The sequence below is a fragment of the Dipteris shenzhenensis genome, chromosome 10 (assembly GCF_047967505.1).
Source record: "Dipteris shenzhenensis isolate YYH24624 ecotype China chromosome 10, Dip_SZ_1.0, whole genome shotgun sequence".
Lineage (NCBI taxonomy): Eukaryota > Viridiplantae > Streptophyta > Polypodiopsida > Gleicheniales > Dipteridaceae > Dipteris > Dipteris shenzhenensis.
The window spans coordinates 402,680-428,082 of record NC_141605.1 but is presented as its reverse complement, the minus strand read 5'-3'; the positions used below and the strand labels follow the sequence as shown (position 1 = coordinate 428,082).

Here is a 25,403-nt window from a genome sequence, read left to right as displayed (position 1 = left end):
AAACAAGGGTGATTGTGCATGTTCTTGAGTTGCAGCTTTATTAGGAGTGCTCTGTAAATTGTCCCACGTTGATTTCACGATAGTCTTTAAAATAAAAACGATTCTTTCTACCCCAGAAACCCTCACCCAAAAAAAGGTGCACTAGGCAGTCCTGAATTTTAGTTAATGCCAAAAAAAGGATTGACTTCCGGAGTCCTGGAAGTCCAAGGAGCTGAAAGATACCAAAGTGTGAATATTCATATGACCCAAGTCTTGCTCAATTTAAGTGGAGACCAGCTGAATCAAAAAGATGCAAAAAGCTAGGAACGAAGGATGGACAGCTATCAAAGCATTCAAGCCAAACCCAAGGACACTCAGTTCAAAACTGATGTTGGTTTGGTAAGAGTAATTTGAGAAGGATTAGAGGAGCTTTAGGCAATCTAATATTGGAGCCTGGTTTCAATAGACTCTTGTTGGTCCCACAAGTATTAATCAGCTGGCCTCTTTCGTAGACACTTTCGGCGGACAAGAATTGACATTGGCTATCAAAGCGTCCAAGCCAAACCCAAGGACACTTAGTTCAAAACTGATGTTGGTTTGGTAAGAGTGATTCGAGAAGGATTAGAGGAGCTTTAGGCAATCTAATATTGGAGCTTGGTTTCAATATATTCTTGTTGGTCCCACATGTATTAATCAGCTGGCCTCTTTCGTAGACACTTTTGGCGGACAGGAATTGACATTGGCACACTCTCACCTCTATCTTGCTTCTATGCTCATGCTACAGTGCAATCTCACACACAAGTAAAAGGGTCCAAATCCACTTGCCAGCCCTACAAGCCTTTATATATACCTAGATGAATCCACGAACATACCCAAACTCATCCTCTAAAAACACAACATAGTGCAGTTTCAATCTCATGATAGTCACTCATAAGGTTGAAAACCATAAGCTCCATCACGCATAGCACGGACTAGCTACTATGACATCCCCACTGAAGTCATCAGCGCCCAACAGTGTAGTATAAACATATGCTCTCACACAAACAAATCCACACACCGACACATACTTGAGCATCCATTTATACAAAGGTCTTCGTTCTGAGTTTCTCTCAGCACTCTGGAGGTGAAGGGCAAACTCAGCCATGATGAAGGCTAGCACTAAAGGAGAAGGCTCATAAAAAAGTAGTCCAGAATCTCTTCATTCAAGCTACAGCTGCTTGATGAAGTCTAAATGGTCTCATTTTAGTCTCTCCTAAACGAGCATCTACAAGCCTTTTGTTAAGAACTACAAAGGTCAACCTGGATAAATGAAGATTATGATCTTCAATACCATGAAGCTCAGCTCCAACAGGATTTACTTACTCTTGCAAGGGAACTTCACAAAGACAAATGCTCTGTCACTGCTGCAGCATAGTCACAAGAAACGTTTCGAAACGTAGAAACGCGAAACGTTACAAAAAAAAGTAAATTTTTTTTGAAACTCCTGGTTGTACTCTCTAGTGCCAAGCATGCCTATAATATGTCCCACATCTATCTGGAATGTTAAAATGTTGATAAACATGTAGAAATACTAGTAATACCTGCCATAAACATGTAGAATAGCAGCCAGCCATTAAACATGTAGAAATACCTACCATAAGCATGTAGAAATACCAGTAATACATACCATAAACATGTAGAATAGCAGCCAATCATTAAAATTTAACCCTCAGATTTATCACTAAAGTTTTCAACAAACAATTGTCATGTAAAATCAAAATGTACAAACATTATCCATAAACGAGTAGCAGCCAGCCAGCCTAGAGCCAGCTATTTATGATTAATCAGAATTCAGATTTATCATTTCAGCACACAATTGTCAACCATACTACATAGTAAATATTAAAGAGTCAAGATTCAAGTTCAAGTGTTGAAACTTGAAAGTTCTAACAAGTAACTAGCTAGAAGATACTAGCAGCTAGCTACATTCTCCTAAATACTGATTCTACTCTTCAAGGTCCATAGCTGGCTGCGATTCCCCCTCGATGTCATCAGCATCAGCATCAGCATCAAAATCTGAAGAGGAAACAGAAGAGGAAGAAGAGGTAGGAGTAGGTGCAACTGCAAGAGATATGGATGCAGCCCCTTCTCCTACAGTCCTCGTCACCCACGGGTCTGTGATCGTGTGGGCACATAGTAACAATTCTCGCTCCTCAGCGAGAACGGCATACACATCATCATCCTCATGTCTGGGATGGAGCAAATCACCGTCGTCCTCAGGTACCTCTACACGTATTTTACCTAGGTTCACCTCGATTGGACCTTGTGTCTTCTTCATTTGTCAAAAGAGGCGCAAGTTTGCATGGACATACACAAGCCTACCACAAAAATTGTAAACTACTCAGTGCTTTCTATCAATTCAGACAACGGATTCTGCAGAGGCATTTGAACAAGATGATTGCGAGTTGCCAAACACATATACTTGAACTTAAGAGTTTGCAATTAAGCTGGAATTACGACTTATACAGCTTAAACACAAAGTGACATCATTGGAAAATGCAATATGATTGAGGGGCCAAGACGGCCCCCCCCCCTTATCCAGGCTCACTTTATTCTTGAAAATGGAGATACAAGACCAAGGTACAATGCACCTTCCAAACTGATGAACTCAGTGAAAACCTAGGACCTAGATACAAGACTCAAGAGCATATGTACAAGGTAGACAACCAAAAAGAGGAGGTTTCAACTCTTGGCTTGCCCAATCCACAAGGAAGAAGCCTGCAACAATCACCACTTACATCCAACATTAGAGACAAGCACTAGTTTCTAGAAAGATAGTAGAAACAACATGAAATAGTGCTGTAAATGAGATAAACTTGACAATACAGGCTCCCTTCGTGACTTGACCCTTTTGTAGATGAAGTCCTTGATGCCTCTAAAGCTACCTTGGGTGAGGAGAGTGTGGAAATGGGGCTGGAATGAGAACAGCTTAGAAAAACAGCCTGTAGGCTAGAGAGAGAAAGCTTTTATGGAGTGATAGCTGTAGAGAGAGAGTGCCAATGCTGATCCCAAGGGAGGAGATGTAAGAGAGGAGCTGCTGCTGTTCCAGAGGTGCACAGAAAGGCAGATTCCTGCAAGGGAAATGAGCTGGAACAGTAGAGAGAGAAATTCTGCAGTAGAGAGAGAAAGACTGCAGCAGGAGAGAGAAAGGGGCTGTGGCTGCTCCAGGCTAGGTGAAGGAGAGAGGATGCTGCTGCTGTTCCAGAAGAGCTGAGAGGGGGCAAATTTCTGGAGAGGAGGGGCTGGAACTGTAGAGAGAGAATGTTCTGTTGTAGAGAGAGAAAGTGCTGCTGAGGTGAGAGAATGGCCTGGGGAGAAGCTGGCTGCACCCAAGGAGCTGGAGAGGTTCTACTGCATCATCCAAAAGGAGGGAGAAGAAAAATGACGAAATTTTCATGTGTGGAATGAAGGGGAGAGGCCTTCTTTTATAGGCTGAGCCCCCCCCCTAGGCCTAGAGTGGAAGGTGGACACCTGTCCCAGATTTTTGGTGGGCTGCAGTCCCAAAGAGGACAGCCCACAACCTGCCCCAAATCTACCAGATTTGGGGCCAAACACTTGGCCTGCATGCCCTGCCACTTGCCATGCATGCTGCCACATGTGTGGGACAGGTGGACTGACCTGCCAGCTCAGATTCCATGTGGCAGTCTGCCACGTGTCAGCTGCCACGTCACTCCCAAAAACCCTAAAATTTCAAAGTTGTCAGAATTTAATTCTGATCGCACCCACGGGTTCCTAACAGCTTAGACTATCTATTGACGTACTCTAAGGTCATAACTGAGCCATACTGAGCTCATTTGTTTGTCGTCTTATCTTGTATCTCCATTACTCTTGGCATGCTGCCAGGCCCACACCCAAAGCTCAGGGAACATTCTCTAGAATGGTTCCTAGGTCGGTATGCAATCTGTGCATTTGATTGGTCCCATGTTTGGGTACTCAGGTGGGGTGTGGTTCCTAGATGTTCCTCTCAAAGAGAGGCCATCACTCTTGTGGGTCACTAATGCCCATAACCCCAAGCAAGGGGGTCCACCCTCGAATGCTAGACCTAGTCCCCATTGTCCGTAACTAAATAGTAGGAAAACATTTCATTTCTTAATAAGCATACTATTGAAAAACAAAAAGAAATAGTACCAAGCAAGTGGATACATGTTGAAGCAGGATGACAAAAATTATAGCAGTCATGCTTCAAAGTTCAACACAACTTTCAAACTTTCAGATTTCAATCTTGCTGTGAATTTGATTACTTACCTCTCAAGTTGAGCGGTGGATAGTCTATTTCTTTACTTGGTGTGTATAAGGGAGAATACACTCCAGTTCCTCTCCCAGGCCCTAGATGAGCAATCCTGTGAGAGGACTCAAATGGCAAGCGACCTCAAGGCCAAAGGATGGACAATTCTCAAAGCATTCAAGCCAAAGCCAAGGACACTCAATTCAAAACTGATGTTGGTTTGGTAACAGTGAATTGAGTAGAATTAGAGGTGCTTTAGGCAATCTAATATTGGAGCATGGTTTCAATATACTCTTGTTGGTTCCACAGGTATTAATGAGCTGTCCACTTTCATAGACACTTTCGGCGGACAGGAATCGACATTGGCACACTCTCACCTCTATCTTGCTTATATGCTCATGCTATTGTGCAATCTCACACAACTAAAAGGGTCCAAATGCACTTGCCAGCCCTACAAGCCTTTTGTAAGAGCTACGAAGGTCAATCCGGATAATTGAAGATTATGATCTTCAATACCATGAAGCTCAGCTCCAACAGGATTTAAAGGGAACTTCACAGATATAAATGCTATGTGTACTTGTGATGCATTTCACGAGCCCAAGTTCACCATGAAATCAAAGCCGCTAGACTAGAACCCACGCATCACTAGAGAGATTGGAGTGAGTGTTTCTAAGCACATTTCCAGCATGTCAATACAAAGCCCTTTCTTCCAACACTAAAGTCAAGGGACGCTAACCAAGTCACATGTGTGTGGAGCTGTAGGAGATTCTCCTTGATGACTTGGTTTCCCTCACGATAGGTAAGCTGGACTGATCGGACTTTAGACTCTATTGAAAAGAAGACATGTCGAATCCAAGGCTTGCAAACCATCTCCATATTTGAGCATACTGACTCCTTTGGTCTCCCTCTACCACTAGTGCCATAGACAAGGACATGGTTCACCAAGATAGTGTGTTCCATCTTGATGTCATGGAGCTAAAAGTCTCTAACTCTATGAGGGTACATGACCACTTGAAAGACCGCATCAAGCTGACATGGAGTGGCTCCAAACTCTATTTTGATGTGGGACCCATGGCTCATAGCAAATCATCTGTTCAAGTAGTAAAATATATCTCCTCTCTATTGAAGCCCAGCCTACCCTTCATAAGTGTGGGCCCTAACACTGTTGCCATACATTCCAACTGAACAAACAAGAAATCAAAGACGAGATAATCTTGGGATTTTTAAAGTGTGACTAGTGCAGCATACCCTTTGCCAGTCTAGCTTGCATAGCTGATCTCATGGTGAAGATTGGGCCTAACAAGAGGACTCTCAGGTAGGTATATGTCGTGACAAACTCCTTTGCTGCCCCATTGAAGGTGAATTGCTCTCCGAGTGTTGTTGTTGAAGATCACAACCGTCATATCATCTACATATAGAAAAAGCGAGACAAGGGATCTAGCTAATGGTAATCCAAGTGCTGTCTAGTGTCTCAATGAATGACTTAAGCTCATCAATGAGCAATACAGACAATTTCGTATCTTTATTTGACCCCAATCGTACTCATGACCTTCTCTTCTACTATCCAAACTCTATCAAATACCCGCTCGTGGAGTGTCGTATCTACGGACATAATGTCTTGATTGTATAGAAATCATGCACACATCTGAAACGTGAAGCCCATGGCATTGTATCAAGAGCCTTGAAAAAATCCAAAAAGCAACAACAAACCCCCTATCTCCATGCCTTGGCCTCTTCAATGATGTCACAAGATCAACTCGAAAGCATGCATGTCTAAAGGCTCTGTATCCCTCACTCTTATGTTGAACACCAACATAAATCTTGGAAATGACATGCCCAATCATAATAGCCCTATGGTTTTTTGGTATCATAGAATCCCTTGCCTTAGGGATCGAAACAATGGAGTCAAGGGTCCATGTCCATGGAAAGCCCGCTCCAAAACACTTCATGCCTGTGGCTAGATACTTAATCCATATGCAATGCTCTGAATCCCTCACCCTCCACAAACTGGCTAGCTTGAGTATTGAGCACCAAAACATAAATCTTGGTGACCACGTGCCCAATCATAATAGTACTATAGTCTTTTGGTATCATGGATCGAAACAATAAAGTCAAGGGTCCATGTGTATAGAAAACCGGTGCAAAATGCTTTGTGGCCGGGGGCTAAGATACTTAATCCATATGCAATGCATTCGGTATATAGTGACACATGAACTTTGGCTCGGCCGTTGTGTTGCTTCAAGATTGCATGTTTCATGTCACTAGCACTAAAAAGTAAATAGACAGTAGGACAAGGTAGCTATGAGAGCTATGGATGCAATTCATTAGAATTGTCGAAGAATGCCATGGAGTTACTGCTAAACAGAAACTTCCACCAAAAATCCTTGGGAGTTATTCCTAAACAAAATGTTGAGTAATTCCTCTTCATTCTACAAAATGAAACCCCTCCTTTCAATAGATAGATGGCGATTATTCTGGTGAAGTCTCCGCATGAATGAAAAAGTGACTCTTTGTCTTGAAGCGTAGTTGGCAGCATAATGCCTTACACTCATCATCTCATCTATTACATGGGACCAATCAAATGGGTAGGAGACGGGTTAATCTAGGAAAAGGTTTGGAGAGAGGCACCGGGCCCTCAGGGAGAGAACGAGTAATCATAGCAGCAATATCTTCTAGCAGGGGTGTATTATTTAAGATCAGCAAGCAAGCTAGCAAGATGAGCAGTGAATGTGGAAGTTGACTCATGGTCAAAGTCATCGACGACCTCGAGGTACCACGAGTTTTTACGGATGATATACAAAGGGGCAACGAGAAAAGAAATCACGTAAATCCAAGCACAGACTCCAATGCATTCCAGTTGCAACGTTTCCGATCGCCCCTGACAACGTGACTGAAGTGACCTTTTGGCTCCGAAAGCCAAAAGATTAAATGAGTTGACCGACTTCTACAATCTCCACAAAAGACGATGCTGAAATCGCAATGAACGACTTCTGATGAGACTTGATCTACATCTGAGAGAGTTTCTTCTTGCAAGTGACAGACTGCCCGCTGACTTACTCTTCTACAGCATCCCATTCCAACAATCAAAAAGAAACCTAGAAATCTATTCTGAGAGACGCTACTGTCAAATTTATCTAAGCCAAATCAGCGTCCCTGCATCCCCAGTCTTACTTATATACGTCGCCTGCACCAATCGGCTGACATCTCTCGCAAGGCTCAGTAAAGAAATCCCTAATTCCCCCAAAAGTCATGTGAACGACGAAGGTAAAACAGGACATTTCAAAGCGCCGTTTGTATCAAAAACCTCTCTGTAGGATGGAAAGAGACAGAACAATAGCCAATTACTTCTCCGGTATGAGCAAAGCAACTGTAAAGATAGTTCTCCTCCATCCAGAACTGCAGGTCCCCCACCCAAAGAGTCCTGACTTCTCCTGGAGTCTGAGGAACATGAGGCTGTATGGCGGGCTGTAGATGCATTGCAGGCTGAGACTGCAACGCATCGGGCTGAGGCATAAACTGCTGCATGGGTTGTTGCTGCATCATCACCCACTGATGTTGGTCGCCAACTTGGGCCAGAGGCGCCGGTTGCATCATGACGGCACGATGATGTAATCTGGTGAGATCAAGAATCAGTACTTAGAAGAGCGGGGCTTAGGGTACCTAGCCCATTTATATGTCCTACAAGGGATTCTCTCTCTCACACGCCAAACCGTCCGATCTCCATTGCTTGCCACGTGTCTTCCATCCCACTCGCTATCTATCCTAGGTATGTTGATAACTCTCTCTCTCTCTCTCTTTCACAAATGGAACAAAATCTTCGGAACTCACTCAAAAGGGAGGGGGCAAATTGCTATAAGATATGGAAGAGCACTCATATTGCATCTCTTTCTACCACTATAGTTTTCGGTATGACCCAAGTCATATGACTCCTCATATTTTTGTCCATTTCGAGAGGAATTGGACTTAATAACTTGATCAGGTAACCCATTGTTGGTGTGGATCTTTGTGAAACACAAACTTATTACTGGCAATCCAAACAACATAAAGCACGGTACCTCTAGCAAAGGACGACACCACAATCTTGTTAGAACTCAAGCCAAAATTGTCACCTAGAAGCGCATTTTACCATGTGAGCCAATGGGTGTCTGACCATTATGTCACCTCCTTCCCCCTCGAGGTGTCCCCACTTACCATCCCACATGCCAAGACTGTGGCCTTCTCACACTACTGATTGAGCTTCTTTTTTTCTACAGAGAAAACAACATTCTACTAATGCTTGAAGAAACTGCCATACAACTCAGCAATCCCATAGGCACTAATCATATGGAACATAATAAAGAAAATTTGGTTGAAAGAAATAAGCCATGATGTTTCTAGAGATCCATCTCACAAAAGCTCAAACTCTCTACACATCGATTCTTTTTTGCATACAGACCACTACCCTTGTCCCCATTCCAATGGACCACTACCGTTGTCCCTGTCCAATGTCCCCCTTCCTCTCTCTACAAAGGCATATATCCAAGTGACACATAGCTTGACCATGATAATTTCTTTTGTTCATGGATAAAATGATGGCAACGAAGAGGCACATAGCCAAGTGAATATACCTCAACAATAGTGTTCCAAGAATTCAGAAATGTACTAGTAGAAGGGGAGAGGGAAGAGGTAAAGAGGAGAGTGAGCTATTATGAGGGGAGGGAACCCCTCCCCTCTTATTTATAAGGGTAAGAAGTTAAAGACCTTGTACTATGCTCCATTTACAACACCTTCAAGTAGCTAGCGGCAAGACTGTGAGAGTGGGGTAATGGATGTCTTGAATTCAAGTCTCCCCTTTACATGAAATTTTGAAGCTATTTTTTTTAACCTTTAGCATAATTGGAGTACTAATTTCAGTTACCTTTCTCCTTTGTTTAACTTATATGTATGGAGTAATTTATTGAGACTAAGGACCTTTATAATAGATAGTATAGATGAAAAAACTAATGGAGGAATTTAGTGAGAGCCATAGGGAGATCTGTGAAAGAATATAATTTCCTATATAATAGCCTCTATAGTGATGGAAATATAGAGGCACAGAACCACGTGACACATACCTTTACAATGGCACATAGTTCATCCTAGTTTTCCCTTTAAGAATGGCAACAGTTAATACATTTGCATTGGGTGGGAATTCATGCACTAACTACATGTGGGATATTTTACGCCACGGGGGCTAATCAATAATGATCAAACAAAGAAAATAAGAAATAAGAAAGATGCCATGTATGAGAGGGTTAAGAAGTCCATCCTAGTTAACTAAACATGATATTTATGCCAAAGACTGATGAGCCAAAATGTTATGGCATGCAAATAATTATAGACAACAAACTTAAGGTTGATGGTACTTATAAATGCAAGGTTAATCTTTTGGGTAAAATATAGTTCATTTAATTATAGTGAAGTGTGCATGCATGAATGAAAAATAAAGTGGAAGAACCATCTTGCGCATCTAATAAGGTTTCCTCAACGTCTCAAGTGACTCTTCCTCCATCACTTTCCGCATGTAGCATGTCAAAAGCATGCTTGATTCTTGGCAGCTTCCCTGTTGTTTAAGTCTTGGGACTATGCCAACACATAATTAGTTTGGTTGATTGTCGATGTTCACTAATGCCTTTCTAGCAATGCAAATAGCTGTGTGTGTGGCCTTTTTTATTTCCAAGACGGCGGTCTGCTGGTATTATGTGTAGTATTCAATGCATGTCATTCATCAAAGGCAAAGTTGACACGGTCCTTTCTTATGATGGAAGTTAGTCATCTCTTCCTTGCAATTGCTCAGTAGTCTATATAGAGGAATGTTTAGCTATATGGAAATGAATGCATGTTTATTCTGTTGGAAATCGCAGTCTCATCTGTCAAAAAAAAAGTTGATTAATGTTTAAGAGTGTCCAAAGCGTAGGGTAACCTTCCTTTCGATTTTCATTTGAAACTAGTTGAAACCTTGGTTCTTTTTTTTTGGTATGATTCAAGATAGAAATGAGCACAAGGCCCTTGCATAACGTTGGCCTGAACGTGTTCTACTTCATGAGATGGTGATAGGAGTTATCATATCTATTTTTCTGAATTACATGATAAGTGGGTACCGAATGAGCCATTCATATATATTTTATGTGAAGATGCCTTGGTTGAACGTTTAAGTTGCTAAATATAAGTCGGTTGTAAGTTTGGGACACTACATGTCACGATTATCTACATTGAGTAGGATTCCAGCGATACAGAGAGTTACATTGAGTAGGATTGGCTTTGAGAGAGTTACATTGAGTAGGATTGGCATTTATGGGTAATGACTACCCCTGGTACAATAGCCTAGCCTATATTTAACTCTAAGACTCCTACCCTAGAGCACAAATCGAACGGCTACAACATCTCTTCAACCCTAGGCAAAGCTCTAAATCCTAGATGGTCTTCTCCTTCACTTGTGAACTCGATTGAATTCCCTTCCCCTGAGCTCTCTAGCCTTTAGCTGTCTTTTTCTTCTCTACTACTCGCTTCTCCTTCCCATCCGCTCCTTGCATCCTTCCTCTCTCCCCTTCTTTGATGACATCTCTTTCCTACCTCTAACATCATCTTTGTTGTCCACTATATAGCGCGGATGGCATCTTTAGTGGATCCTTCTTCAATCGAGTTGTTTGAACCATCTTCGTAGAAGCTGATAACGTTTCCTCAATGTCTCAGGTGACGCTTCCTCCATCACTTTCCACGTGTAGCATGCCAAAAGCATGCTTGATTCTTGGCGGCTTCACTGTTGTTTAAGTCTTGGGACTATGCCGATGCTTCTGGCTTTCCGTGGTTGCATTCGAGCTCTTAACGCATCATGGCAAGTTAATGATGATAATCAGTTTGGTTGATTGTTGATGTTCACTAATGCCTTTCTAGCAATGCAAATAGCTGTGTGTGTGGTCTTTTTTATTTCCAAGATGGTCTCGTGGTATTAGCGATTATGTCTAGTATTCCATGCATGTCATTCATCAAAGGCAAAGTTGACATGGTCCTTTCTTATCGTGGAAGTCGATCATCTCTTCCTTGAAAACTGCTCAGTAGTCTATATAGAGGAATGTTTAGCTATATGGAAATGAATGCATGTTTATTCTGTTGGAAATCGCAGTCTCATCTGTCAAAAAAAATGTCAATTAACATTTAAGAGTGTTCAAAGCATAGGATAACCTTCCTTTCAATTTTCATTTGAAACAGGTTGAAACCTTGGTTCTTTTTGTTTGGTATGATTCAAGATAGAAATGAGCACAAGGCCATTGCATAACGTTGGCCTGAACGTGTTCTACTTCATGAGATGATGATAGGAGTTATTGTATCTATTTTCCTGACTTACATGATAAGTGGGTATCGAATGAGCCATTCGTATATGTTTTGTATGAAGATGCCTTGGTTGAACATTTAAATTGCTAGATTTAAGTCGGTTGTAAGTTCGGGAATCTACATGTCATGATTATCTACATTGAGTAGGATTGGCTTTAAGAGAGTTACAAAGAGTTACATTGAGTAGGATAGACATTTATGGGTAATGACTACCCTTGGTACAATAGCCTAGCCTATATTTAACTCTAAGACTCCTACCCTAGAGCACAAATCGAACGGCTACTACATCTCTTCAACCCTAGGCAAATCTCTAAATCCCTCGCCTCCAAACGGTGGTCTTGCAAACTCAATTGAATTCCCTTTCCCTAAGCTCTCTAGCCTTTAGCTGTCTTTTTCTTCTCTACCGCTCGCTTCTCATCCGCTCCTTGCATCCTTCCTCTCTCCCCTTCTTCTCATTCTCGACGACATCTCTAACCTGCCTCTAACATCATCTTTGTTGTCCACTATATAGTGTGGATGGTGTCTTTAGTGGATCCTTCTTCCATCGAGTTGTTTGAACCGTCTTGCACAGCTAATAACATTTCCTCAACGTCCAAGGTGACGCTTCCTCCATCACTTTCTGCATGTAGCATGTCAAAAGCATGCTTGATTCTTGGCTGTTTCACTGTTGTTTAAGTCTTGGGACTATGCCAGTGCTTCTGGCTGTCCGTGGTTGCATGCGACCTCTAAATGCATCATGGCAAGTTAATGACAATCAGTTTGGTTGATTGTCACTGTTCACGAATGCCTTTCTAGCAATGCAAATAGGTGTGTGTGTGGTCTTTTTTATTTCCAAGACGGTCTGTTGGTATTAGCGATTATGTATGGTATTCCATGCATGTCGTTCATCAAAGGCAAAGTTGACACAGTCCTTTCTTATCGTGGGAGTCAGTCATCTCTTCCTTGCAACTGCTTAATAGTCTATATAGAGGAATGTTTACCTATATGGAAATGAATGCATGTTTATTCTGTTGGAAATTGCAGTCTCATCTGTCAAAAAAAATGTTGATTAACGTTTAAGAGTGTCCAAAGCGTATGGTAACCTTCCTTTCAATTTTCATTTGAAACACATTGAAACTTTCAATTTTCATTTGAAACACATTGAAACCTTGGTTCTTTTTTTCGGTATGATTCAAGATAGAATTAAGCACAAGGCCCTTACATAACTTTGGCCTGAACGTGTTCTACTTCATGAGATAGTGATAGGAGTTATCGTATCTATTTTCCTAAATTACACGACAAGTGGGTACCGAATGAGCCATTCGTATATGTTTTGTATGAAGATGCCTTGGTTGAACGTTTAAGCTGCTAGATATAAGTCGGTTGTAAGTTTGAGAGACTACATGTCACAATTATCTACATTGAATAGGATTGTTTGGCTTTGAGAGAGTTACAGAGAGTTACATTGAGTAGGATTGGCATTTATGGGTATTGACTACCCTTGTTACAATAGCCTAGCCTATATTTAACTCTAAGACTCCTACCCTAGAGCACAAATCGAATGGCTACTACATCTCTTCACAACCCTAAATCCCTCGCCTCCATATGATCTTCTCCTTCACTTGCGAACTCGATTGAATTATGTTCCCCTGAGCTCTCTAGCCTTTAACTGTCTTTTTCTTCTCTACCGCTCGCTTCTCCTTTTCATCTACTCCTTGCATCCTTCCTCTCTCCCCCCTTCTTCTCACGCTCAATGACATCTCTTTCTTGCCTTTAACAACAGCTTTGTTGTCTACTATATAGCGTGGATGGCGTCTTTAGTGGATCCTTCTTCCATCGAGTTGTTTGAACCGTCTTGCACAGCTGATAATGTTTCCTCAACGTCTCAGATGACACTTCCTCCACCCCCTTTGCATGTAGCATGTCAAAATCATGCTTGATTCTTGGCGGCTTCATTGTTGTTTAAGTCTTGGGACTATGCCAGTGCTTCTACCTGCCCGTGGTCGCATGCGAGCTCTTGACACAAGTTAATGAAGATAATCTGTTTGGGTGATTGTCATTGTTCTCACTAATGCCTTTCTAGCAATGCAAATAGCTGTGTGTGTGGTCTTTTCGATTTCCAAGACGGTCTGCTGGTATGAGAGATTATGTCTGGTATTCCATGCACATCGTTCATCAAAGGCAAAGTTGACACGGTCCTTTCTTATCGTGGAAGTCGGTCATCTCTTCCTTGCAACTGCTCAATAGTCTATCTAGAGGAATGTTTGGCTATATGGAAATGAAAGCATGTTTATTCTGTTGGAAATCATGGTCTATTCTGTCGAAAAATGTGGACTAATGTTTAAGAGTGTCCAAAGCATAGGGTAACCTTCCTTTCAATTTTCATTTAAAACTAGTTAAAACCTTGGTTCATTTTTTTCAGTATGAAGATAGAAATGAGCGCAAGGCCCTTGCATAACGTTGGCCTGAACGTGATCTACTTCACGAGATGGTGATAGGAGTTATCGTATCTATTTTCCTGAAGTAGACGATAACTGGGTACCGAATGAACCATTCGTATATGTTTTGTATGAAGATGCCTAGATATAAGTCGTTTGTAAGTTAGGGACACTGTATGTCACAATTATCTACATTGAGTAGGATTGGCTTTGAGAAAGTTACAGATAGTCGTGTGCTTTGGGTGCAGGTGTAAGTGTATGCAGGTTGCACTCCCGCAAGGCCTTATCTAGTGTTATGCCACAACTCGAAATACATAAGAAGGAGTTGGATATAGCAATGATTAACCTTTCATTTTAGTCTTTGGTAAATCAAAGCTTCTTGGGTCTTGTGATTGGCTTTGATTGTGGGTATGACTGGATCCACCAGAGGTGCGTCCTTTTGGGTCCTCTCGTACTAGGGAAAGGTCCTCTCAATACTCTAATGCCCGCACTAGATATGGACCGAACTGTCTCACGACGTTCTGAACCCAGCTTAGCTAAAGTAAATAAGAGGGTGAGTAAGTGAATGATGGGTAATGGGGCTGTTTGTCAAAGAATGTCTTGTTAAGGATTATCATCTGACCTTTCACATGTTGAGTGAATGCCTTTCGCATGAGATACATGTTGTGATTATAGCTGAAGCATCACTATGAATGCCTAAGTCACCACATTCTATTTGTCAATCTTAACCATGAACTCTACTCATTTAGACCTAACAAAATGGTTTGTAGTGGGCATCTCTTTAATCTCATGGATGTCTGAAGTCTTGAATGCTTCAAGTTGTGAATGCATATAGTTAAAGTGCATGCTAAAAATCCTTAAAGAAAATGGGCTAGGGCCTTGTTTATGTCAATGCATATTGTGTATTCCATGGCCGAATTGATGAATGCTTGCTGCCTCTTCTTTTAGATAATGGTATGTGTTATTCCAATGTATGCATGTAGAATGTTAGTCATGCTTACCACCAAGTAATGGTGGATATGCACACCGAGCCCTAACCCCACATTCGACACCTATCCCACAATTCTTCATGTTTGCATCAAGTCTTTTGTACATATCTTAATCAGTATAGCTCTTGACTAAGTTTGACAAGGCACTCACATATTCTAGTATGTCGTAGCAATCACCTTGCATAATGTATGCATTGTTCTTGACATTGTAATATGAAAAATAGATAATGGACTAATCCTATTTCAATAAATTATTGGCCATGGTAGTGAAATGGTCCAAAAGATAGCCCATGGGGATAGAACATGCATTTTGTTCAATCTTTGATAATTCATATTGGTTCCTCTAAGAGTTTCTCTTGAACAACCTTTGGTGAACAATCATGTTTATTGCAATCCTTGTTACAGGTCGCTTTTAAAAGTAAAAATGGAACTACTTTATAGTGTGTAGTTATTTTTAAGCTTGCCATCTCTACCTAAATGTCTCAGTACTCTATCTATGAGTCCCATCCCCCTACTTCAAAATTTATATTCATAAGTTTCAATTCATGTCTTCAGAAGTATTAAATCTCTTGGTCGACTTTGGGTGTGTATTCTTGACTACGATGACAAGCAGTCAAGGATTATGGCACCTGCACTCCCAAGGTGAAGTTATGTTTTAACTAACATCTCCTCTCTTGGATAGATGCAGGTAACAGTCCTCGACGCTGGAATACTTCTCATCCTGGGCACTAAGAGATCCAACATGTTAGGAATATATTTTTGTAATAATAAAAACTATATTTCAAATGATTGCAAATTCAATTTGTTGTATACAAGGAAAGAGCCACTACCAATTTCCAGGAGTGAATTCCTAGTACCAACACACACACACACACACATACACTTTCTACACTCTTAGACACATTTACACACACACATATCCCCCCTTTAAACTTCCCCCCCCCCTCCCTCTCTCCCCACTCACCCACCCACACACACACACACAAGAAGAGAAAGCACCCACAGATGTGCACACAGATGCGTTTCCTTAACTTTAAAAAAAACTTATGGACGCGTCTACATACGCTCTATATAACAGACAGACGCACCTATGGACATGCAAATAGACACTCAGCTAGAAATTTTAAAAAAATAGAGAGATGCGTACATAGACGCATTTATAGACATGCTTATAGACGCTCTATAGAATCTTTTTTGTTAATAAAAGTAGATTTTTGTGTGGTTGAATAGAATGCTGTGTATGCTATATGTAGTTACAAGAATCCCATTTCCACATTGTGCAATTCAATTCTTATAGCCAACCGCATTTTAATTAGCACGATTGCAAGCACATCTATAGCTGATGATTACAATTCCGAATAAAACATTACAACTCCAAAATGTTTAGTTCACAAGGCATTCATTGGTAGAACATTGCACAAGGAAATTGAAAGCCAAAAAGTTAAAAGGAGTGTATATTAATTCATAGCTCAAAAAGTGCTTGTATGTACATATAGCATGAATCCAAGCCAAGTCCTGTGGCTTCAAGTACAAAAAATAAGAGGAGTGTATATACAGAAGAGGCATGAAGCCAAGCCAGTGGCTTCAAGTACAAAAGAGAGCAGTTAGCACTACTTCTATGACTAATCTAAGTTCTCTGTGTCCTCGCTCCTTTCTTTGCTCCCTTCTTCGCACCCTTCTTCGCTCCCTTCTTCCTTATCTTCTTCCTCCTGATCAGCCACAGAGCCTTGTAAACGAGGGACAACATGTATCAATGTATGAAAAAACAAATCTTTACTTACAATATTGACATTATTTAACTACTTTTAAATACCTGGGGGGGCGCTCCCAAATATACTACTCCTTAGTAATCAACCCATCCTCATAGAAGTGCCTCCATGTATCTCCTCTGCGATGGTGGGTGGTGATAGGCTATCTCGATAGGAGTAGGGTACCTGCCCACGATATCAAGCTGCAAGATGACACAATTTGCGAAGGGTTAGTACAAAGAAACCACCTCCTAATAAACTACATAAACCATATAATTTGAGATCGATACTTACAAATTGGGCCTCCCATGATTCAACACCCCCTGCTCCAAAATGCACGCTTCCATATTGCTCCATTTGGATCCTTCGTGCCTCCATGTGCTACAGACTAGGGTCTGCCTTCACTGCCTTCATTACTTTCTTTCACTCACACTTGTGAGCAGTGTGGGGCTGGCCCCTTAGTGGTTGACCTCCCTCTCTCCTGGCAATCTCGGCTAGTGCCTGTCTCTTAAGCGAATATCTTTTATTGGCAAGTATCGTAACAATCTTTGACTTGGACCATTTATCTGTCTGTGAACTGAACATTAGGGGGATTGGGATACCTAGAGCGAACATCAGTGAGGGTCTCAGCAGCCAACTTTTTTGGCTGGTCTTTGTAGTAAATAAAGCAATCTTTATAATTGTTAGCAATTATAGAGTGCATGAAGGCCATGATGTCCTTCCCCCATGCATCCATCAAGATGCCTCCTGTCTGAGTGATGTCATTGAAGATCGTACCATCACCCTCTGGCACGTCTGCATCATCTAAATCATCCACGTCCCCACTACTACCCCCCCCAAAGCATTGTGCCATGCATCCCCCACTGCTCTCCCTACTACTACGCCTGTTGCCTTATCGTGTCGAGCTAGTACGATGGCCACTTGTAGCTGGAGAAGCGACTCTCAACTGCACGAGAGTACATTGGCCACTCATAGCTAGATAAGCAACTCGACGACACGAGAGTACGTCGGTGGCTCTGCGAGGCAGAAGGATCTCTTGGTCATAGGGGGAGAAGGGGCTCGGCTCTGTAGCTGGCTGGGCTATCTCGACTCTACTGGGGTAATATCACTGGTGTGGGATTGGGGTGGTTTGGAGTTTGTACTACCGACTCCTGGGGGGTGTTTGTAGTACCCATCATGTATGTGTATAACTCCGTAGGAGTGGCAGGGTGCCCCAAAATGTTATATAACTCCCAAAAGATGGCATCTTGAAGATCAAGTGAGGCTGAAGAGCTTCCTGGCCACATGATGAACTGAAGAAAATAAAAGAAGAATATTACCATCGAGCATGCCCTTATCACGAGATGCAAAAGAAAAAATAGAGTGACAGCCTGGCATTGAGCAAGCATTTATAAACTCATGCATTCTTTGAATTAGAGCGACATAAGTTTGTATCTGCTTGCTCAATGTTAGGCTATTGAAGCTTCACGTGGGGAAAAAGAGAGAAGGAAAGAGAGGAAAAGAGAGGAGAAAGGAGAGGAGAAAAAAGAAATGAGATTAAAGAGAAAAAGAGAGGAGAAAGAGAAGGAAATAGAGGAGAAAGGAGAGGAAAAGAGAGGAGAAAAAGTGGGGATAAAAGAGAGAAGGAAAGAGAGGAAAAGAGAGGAGAAAGGAGAGGAGAAAAAAGAAATTAGATAAGAGAGAAAAAGAGAGGAGAAAAGATAAGGAAATAGAGGAGAAAGGAGAGGAAAAGAGAGGAGAAAAAGTGGAGATAAAAGAGAGAAAAAGAGAGAAGGAAAGAGAGGAGAAAAGAGAGGAAAAAGGAGAAAAAGAGAGGAGAAAAAAGAAAGGAGATAAGAGAGAAAAAGAGAGGAGAAAAAAGAAGGAAAGAGAGGAGAAAGGAGAGGAAAAGAGAGGAGAAAAAGAGAGAAAAAGTGGGGATAAAAGAGAGAAAAAGAGAGAAGGAAAGAGGAGAAAAGAGAGGAAAAAGGAGGAAAAGAGAGGAGAAAAAAGAAAGGAGATAAGAGAGAAAAAGAGAGGAGAAAAGAGAAGGAAAGAGAGGAGAAAGGAGAGGAAAAGAGAGGAGAAAAAGAGAGAAAAAGTGGGGATAAAAGAGAAAAAGAGAGAAGGAAAGAGAGGAGAAAAGAGAGAAAAATAGAGGAAAAGAGAGGAAAAGAGAATCCCTTATTTCCTCATGAATGCAATCCTTTTCTTCAATCATGCAATCCCTTTCTTCATTCATGCAATCACTGATTTCCATCATTCAATATGCAATCCTTTTCTTGGAAGTGGAAGGGGAGCCTTTAGGGAAGGGGAAGGGAAAGGGAAAGGGAAAGAGAAAGAAAAGGAAGGGGAAAGGAAAGAATACATAACAGACTATCGAAGCACATGTATAGATGCGTCTAACAGCGCATCTATAGGTGCGGCTGTCTATTTTTCCAAAAGATAGACGTGCTATTAGACACGTCTATAGATGCAATGTTAGACACGTCTATAGATGCACTCCAACAAACACCTTTTTCAAAAAAAATGAAAAGGACATGTGCCCGACCCCAAAAAGAACAACACTACTACCAAAAACATCCGTTCCTTGCATACGATAAAGGACGAATCTAAAGAGAGCAACTTTCAAAGAAGATCAACGGCCAAGAGACTTACCTTGGATAGAGGTATGAAAGCTTCTTGTCCTTCTTCAAAGCTGCTTCTCTTTCTTCTCTTCCTTGTTCACTCTCTTCTCTTGTGTGCTTAGGGATGATTGTGTAATCTTGGAGATGAGTGTGGGTACTTGGAGATAAGTGTGGATGCTCGAAGCTGTGTCTGTTAATAGGAAAGCAAGCTACACGATGCTAAAAGTATGTGAAGGGAAGCAAGCACACTAAAAGTAGGTTCGAAAATCAGCTCGCAATCAGCGCATCTACAAGCGCATCTATCAACGCATCTAAAGTACGTTTTAGATGCGCTCCATGGTACAGATGCAGCGTTAGACGCGCTTTTAGATGCTCCACAGAGTTTTGACATTTATAACTCATGCAAGAACAAATTTTTTGAGTTGTTTATATATAGGATGTCTTAATCTTCAACAAGTAGCTCCAGTGAGGATGAATCCCTCCATATCCACCATTGCGAAATGTGGTTGGAGCAAAAAATCAAATGTATGTGTGATCGATGTTGAGGAAACATGTATTGTGCACACAAAAGTACACTCAATCACGTCTCAAAGTATGGAGAATGGGATGCGACCATAAACATGGTAAGTGTTAAAGAGTTAAGGTTGATTGAGATACCTATGGGTTTCATGTGTTTGAGTTATGATCCCATTTTAATTTGATACATGATGCAATGCCACACCCGCATATGTTGCCCTATGCTCGTCATGAGGAGGTGAAGCATCAGCGATATGAGGTGGGATGTTCAGGAGGGACCGTTACGGATGCATGGAGTGATGGTGATAGTAGCCCTCCACCATTACCTCATGAGGCCATGGAGGAGGAGGTGCTTGATGATATGGTGTGGGATTTATATGTCCATCAATCCTCAGGTAGGGATGATAGCATGGAGCAGGACGATCTTTTTACCATAGCATTAACTCCACTGTTTGAGGGATGCACATTCTGTGTTCTATATGCCTCCCTTGAGTTACTAAACTTGCAGAACAAGATGGAGCAATGCAAGTTTGAATGCATTACTCATGTAAGCTTTAAAGTCTATTTTGCAAACATGGTGAGTTATGCTAGTGGGTCAATTACTCGAATGCTTTTTCTCATTTATGATCTTCATGTGCAGGCTATTGTATAAAATGGTTCCAAGGGAGAATAAATTACCGACCTTAAGAGATATGGCAAGGCAATTTTTGACCTCTCTTGGAGGATTAGATTACAAGTGCATCCAGCATGCATCAACAATTGCGCTCTATTTTGTGGACCACATAAGGATGCAAGAGAGTGTCCTACTTGTGGAGAGGCAAGATATAGAGCAGATCTTAAAACTTTGGATGTTCCTCGTAAGGTTCTGCAACATTTTCCCATAATCCCTCGCATCCAACATATGTTCAAGTGCAAATCCATTGTAGAGCTCATGTCATGGCATTCCTCCCGTCGATCAACCGATGGTAAGTGGAGAACTCCCACAGGCACTCCTGCGTGGAAGCATATTGAAGACACATGGCCAAGCTTCAAGGAAGAACCTAGGAGCTTGAGACTTGGATTGGGTATGGATGGTGTGAACCGATTTGATCTCAAAAGCACCTCTTATAGTGTATGGCTAGTAATATTGGTGAATTATAATCTTCCACCCTCTATGGCGATTAAGAAAGGACATGTTATGTTATCCCTTCTAATTCCAGGGAAACATAAAGTCAAAAATCCTGATGTTTATTTGGAGCCTTTGATTGATGAGCTAGAGATACTTTGGAGAGGTATCGAAGTGCATGATGTTGTAAGAAAATAGTACGCAGCGGAAGATAACAACAAAACGCAAGTACACGATGGAAAGCTGGAGAGAATACAAAAAATTCTGATATACCAAACTGCTGATACAACTGATGGTTGGCTGTCCACCCGTGCGCTCTACAGACAGAGCTTCGATGGTGATCTAGACAGATGCTGGACGGAGGACTATGAGCGTGAAGAACTGGTGATCTGATGATAGGGGGTGGCCACTTATATAGTGTAAGTGGTTGACGGTCGGCCCTGTAATAGGCAGTCGGCCTAATAGACAGTCGGCCTGGAAGACCACCGACCCTTCAGAAAACATGCCGTCGGGCACATGAAGGATCGCGCATAGGTCATACCGTCGGGCCTGGGGCTACCGGCAGCCCCCGGACCCTGCCGCTGGGGGCTTTGCCCCCAGACCCCCACCGGGGGCCTGCGCCCCCCGGACCCCCTGCTATCGGGGGGGCTATCGCCCCCCCGAACCCCCCCTTTGTGCAGACGGGTATCTACTCTTGTCTCCTAAGCCGTCTCATAACCATCTGGTCTACTCTAAGACCCCTTCCAGTGTCTAAACTGGGGATCCCTCCCAATATCTGATACCCATCATGGCTTCTCCTCATATGGGGGCCTTACAACATTGGGTACACAGAATATTGGTGGGTTACATGAGAGGTGGACATTTGAGCTAACTCTAACAGATGTGAGCAGGCCTCCCTTGTCATGAGACTTCAATTGCAAAGCAATCTTGATGTGGATGATGCATGACTTCCCAGGCTATGGCGAGTGTTCAGGTAAGCATTGCACTTTTAATTATGAGTAGGCAATCGATGTGGCACCCTAAACCCACATTCAACTCTTAATTGCGTCTATTGTTTAGGTCTCACTACATTGGGTTACCATGCATGTCCTATTTGTGTCCTTCGGTAGTTGCCTCATGGGTAGACGCATTGAATAAGGTCATCTATGAGAATCACCATCGATTTCTCCCACATGATCATCCTAGATATGTCGCCCCTTGGAATGAAGTCCCCCCACAGTCACTCACTGTGGGAGATTGGATGAGAATTTGGGATGGATCCACGACTCCTCCACCACTTGGCACGAGCCGATAAGGGTTTGTATATTGTGTGCTATATTGGCTGGAAATAAAGATTGCCTGCTAACACCAGCATTTATTTAGATACTCCATCTTTTATCGTTTATTATATTGGTCCCACCTCAAGATCAATCATCTACTTGATCCCATGCATATCTCAAGAATGTGGCATCTACCATTTGGGAACATTTGAATGGGACACGAGATTCTGTAGGCATAAAGGAGGATCTACGCACCATAGGGAGGATGCATGAAGCTTGGCCACAAGAGAGGCCAAATGGACGTGTCTTTTTACCTCGTGTGCTAGAGATGGTGGCGGTGAAGTGAGCTATCGCTACAGTTTGTACTCCTACTGGATGCCACAAAGAGCAAGAAAAGAGGTGTAGAGCAATTATATGGCTTGAAATCTCATGATTGGCACAAGATGCCCCAAGTAAGTAATTTATGTGCATAATATCTTTTTCCTTCCAAATTTGTGAGAATGATTGTATTTACAAGATGGGTGAGCTTATGAGGTACTTTACAGGATACAAAATGTGAATATTGTATTTACAAGATGGGCGAGCTTGTGAGGCATTTTACAAGATGCAAGGTGTTCATATTGCTAATATTGCATACTTTTTCCTTTCTAGGTATGTGAGCTCAAATGAAATAGATCCCACCACGCTTGAGAATGCTCGAGTTATGTCAATGGAGGTGGTTTGTTTAGTGGAGGAGACATTTTCACATTCTATTCTCACAAGCCAACTACATATCAAAGTGCATTTGGTGGATGAGATTGCTATATGTGGTACTGTACATGCACGATGGTTGTTCTTCCTCGAGCGCTTCATAAAGACCTTGAAGGGTTTTGTGAGAAAGTGCAAGACCCGAAGGTAGCATGGCCGAGGGTTGGTTGGTACAAGAGTCACTTGTATATACATTTGAGTTTCTTGTTGATGTGGATAGCTCTCTCCCACGACTATAGAGAGATGATGAAGACCTAAGGATGACCTCTATTGTGCCTCAAGGGAAAGAACACAGCAAAGCAATAGGCATGCAGTTGCTTAATAATATCAACCTCTATTGCATGCTTAATAGTGATGTGATGAAAAGATGGGTGACAAGATACGAGGATGCAAAGGCAAGAAGACAAGGAGAAAGGGCCCTCTTTCGTACACACCACAGATCTCGTGTGCCATACCCACCCTCAACATCTAAGAGCACTTCCAAAGCATATTCATGTGGATTGGGTACTTGACGAAATGGAGAGAGTAAAGAGAGACGAGGGGATTCATATCACAATGGAAGAATGGGAGTATGCTAGGGGATGCATGAGCAAGGTCGGTATATAGAATGTTATTTATAAGTTAGGAGCTTTCAACAATTTAGATTGCTTATTTAATTGATTTTGTCTTGGTGTAGTGTACTATGTTCAATGCTATATCGTATGAGGGCAAGCATTTTTTAACACAACGGATTGATGATAAGAGAAATACACAAGATTGTGGCATCATTGCTAGCTTTGAGGGAGCTAATGGAGTCATGGATGATTATTGTGGCATAATCCAAGATATTATTAAGCTTGATTTTCGACGCTTCTTTGTGTATGTTTGGGATGTAAAGTGGTTTAAGGACGTGGTGGAAAGAGGCCCTAATGCAACAATCAAACACCATGCAAGTGGCTTTGTAACTATTGACTCCACAAAGTTTTGGCAAAGTAAGAAGGACACACTAGTACTACTGCAACAATGTGAATAGGTATTGTACACACATATAAAAATATTTGCTTTTAAATATTTGATACCTTTGATGCAAGGAAAATAACATGATTGTATTTGTGTTTGAATTAGGTTGTCTATCAACCAATGGTGGATAATAATAGGTGGTGGCATGTCATACCTATTATGCCACGTTCCAAAGTGATGTATAGTACATTTACTAATATGGAGCATATGGAGGATGATCATGGCCATGGAGGTGATGACGACCGTGATACGAGAGAGGAGGATGATCATGAGATAGGAGATATAGATATTGAGGCCATTACCCATGAGGACAGGCCTACCATTGGTGATGCTAATTTTGATGAGCACATGAGTAGCACAAGTAGTAGTGGGTTGAATGTATTTGTAGATCTCAACACTAGTTTGGATTTTGAAGTAGATAGATTGGCAAGGGTTGATCTCACTGAGAATGAGATTGAACCGTAGCCCATCATTGATATTGGCAAAACTATTTTACATATTGTCTCATTCTCCTCATCTCACTTAATTTTTATATATGTGGGTTTGTAAAAATTCATTGATATTTTTGTTAAAATTACATGCGTTGGTAATCAGGGGCAATGTTTGGAAAGCAGTGATGTACATTTATCAGCCTGCACCAAAATCTCACTTTCTATATTCTCTATTTTGCATCTAAATTCACGTCTAAATCTGTGTCTAATTCATAGTGTAGACATGCCTGTATTTTTGCTATTCTAGCAGAATCTATAGACGCGCCCGCTATTTTGAGCATCTATCAAGCGCGTCTATAGTTGCTTTGTCTTGTTGTGACACACACAACCATTTCTCACACTTTCACTATGGTGTTATCCATAACCCCCACTTCCCTGAAACACATTTAAATCAATTTTCATAGATAATTGGGTGCCTTGATATTTTTATTAGTATGGTGATCCCCCCCCTTTTTTTTGGCTACCTACACCAAATTATTTTGGTTAAGCTATTATATATATATCTTTTAATGGACCCTCCTTCTTTGTGCAACTTCTTAACTTAGTATCTAATTCCGCGTCGTGATGTAATGCCCCATGATGAAGTGAATAATGCTCTCTTTATACTCTATGGTAAGATAGAAAAATAAATTAACTTTTTTTTTTTTGACCCTTGAGCTTGTAAGCATTTACCTTTTTATCCCACACTCTTACTTCCTTCTATTTAAAAAAAATTTACTTACACGATCCTCGTCTTTAAAATTTGTATATATATATATATATTGCTGGTGCTTTCCCCATTTTTGCCACTAAGACTAGTCAAAATTATCACTCTAGGTAAAGGTAGAGTCTTTGCTAGCCCTTCTTCTATGAGCTTGTATATACAGAACCATGCTATCTTTTTCTCTCCACATATATATATATATAAAGCCCCCCCAACTATTTTGTGTATAT

General features: G+C 41.5%; 1 protein-coding gene across 1 annotated transcript in view; it reads right to left on the bottom strand.

Moving 5' to 3' along the window:
* LOC147897231 (polyadenylate-binding protein RBP45-like) overlaps positions 1 to 7,992 on the bottom strand; it is a 51,284-nt gene extending 43,292 nt beyond the window's left edge. Inside the window, exon 1 of the mRNA XM_087380965.1 lies at positions 7,589 to 7,992. Within this exon, the coding sequence (XP_087237091.1) occupies positions 7,589 to 7,837 (249 nt within the window). The 5' untranslated portion in view covers positions 7,838 to 7,992. The remainder of the gene's footprint in view (positions 1 to 7,588) is intronic.
* Positions 7,993 to 25,403: the final 17,411 nt, after the last annotated feature.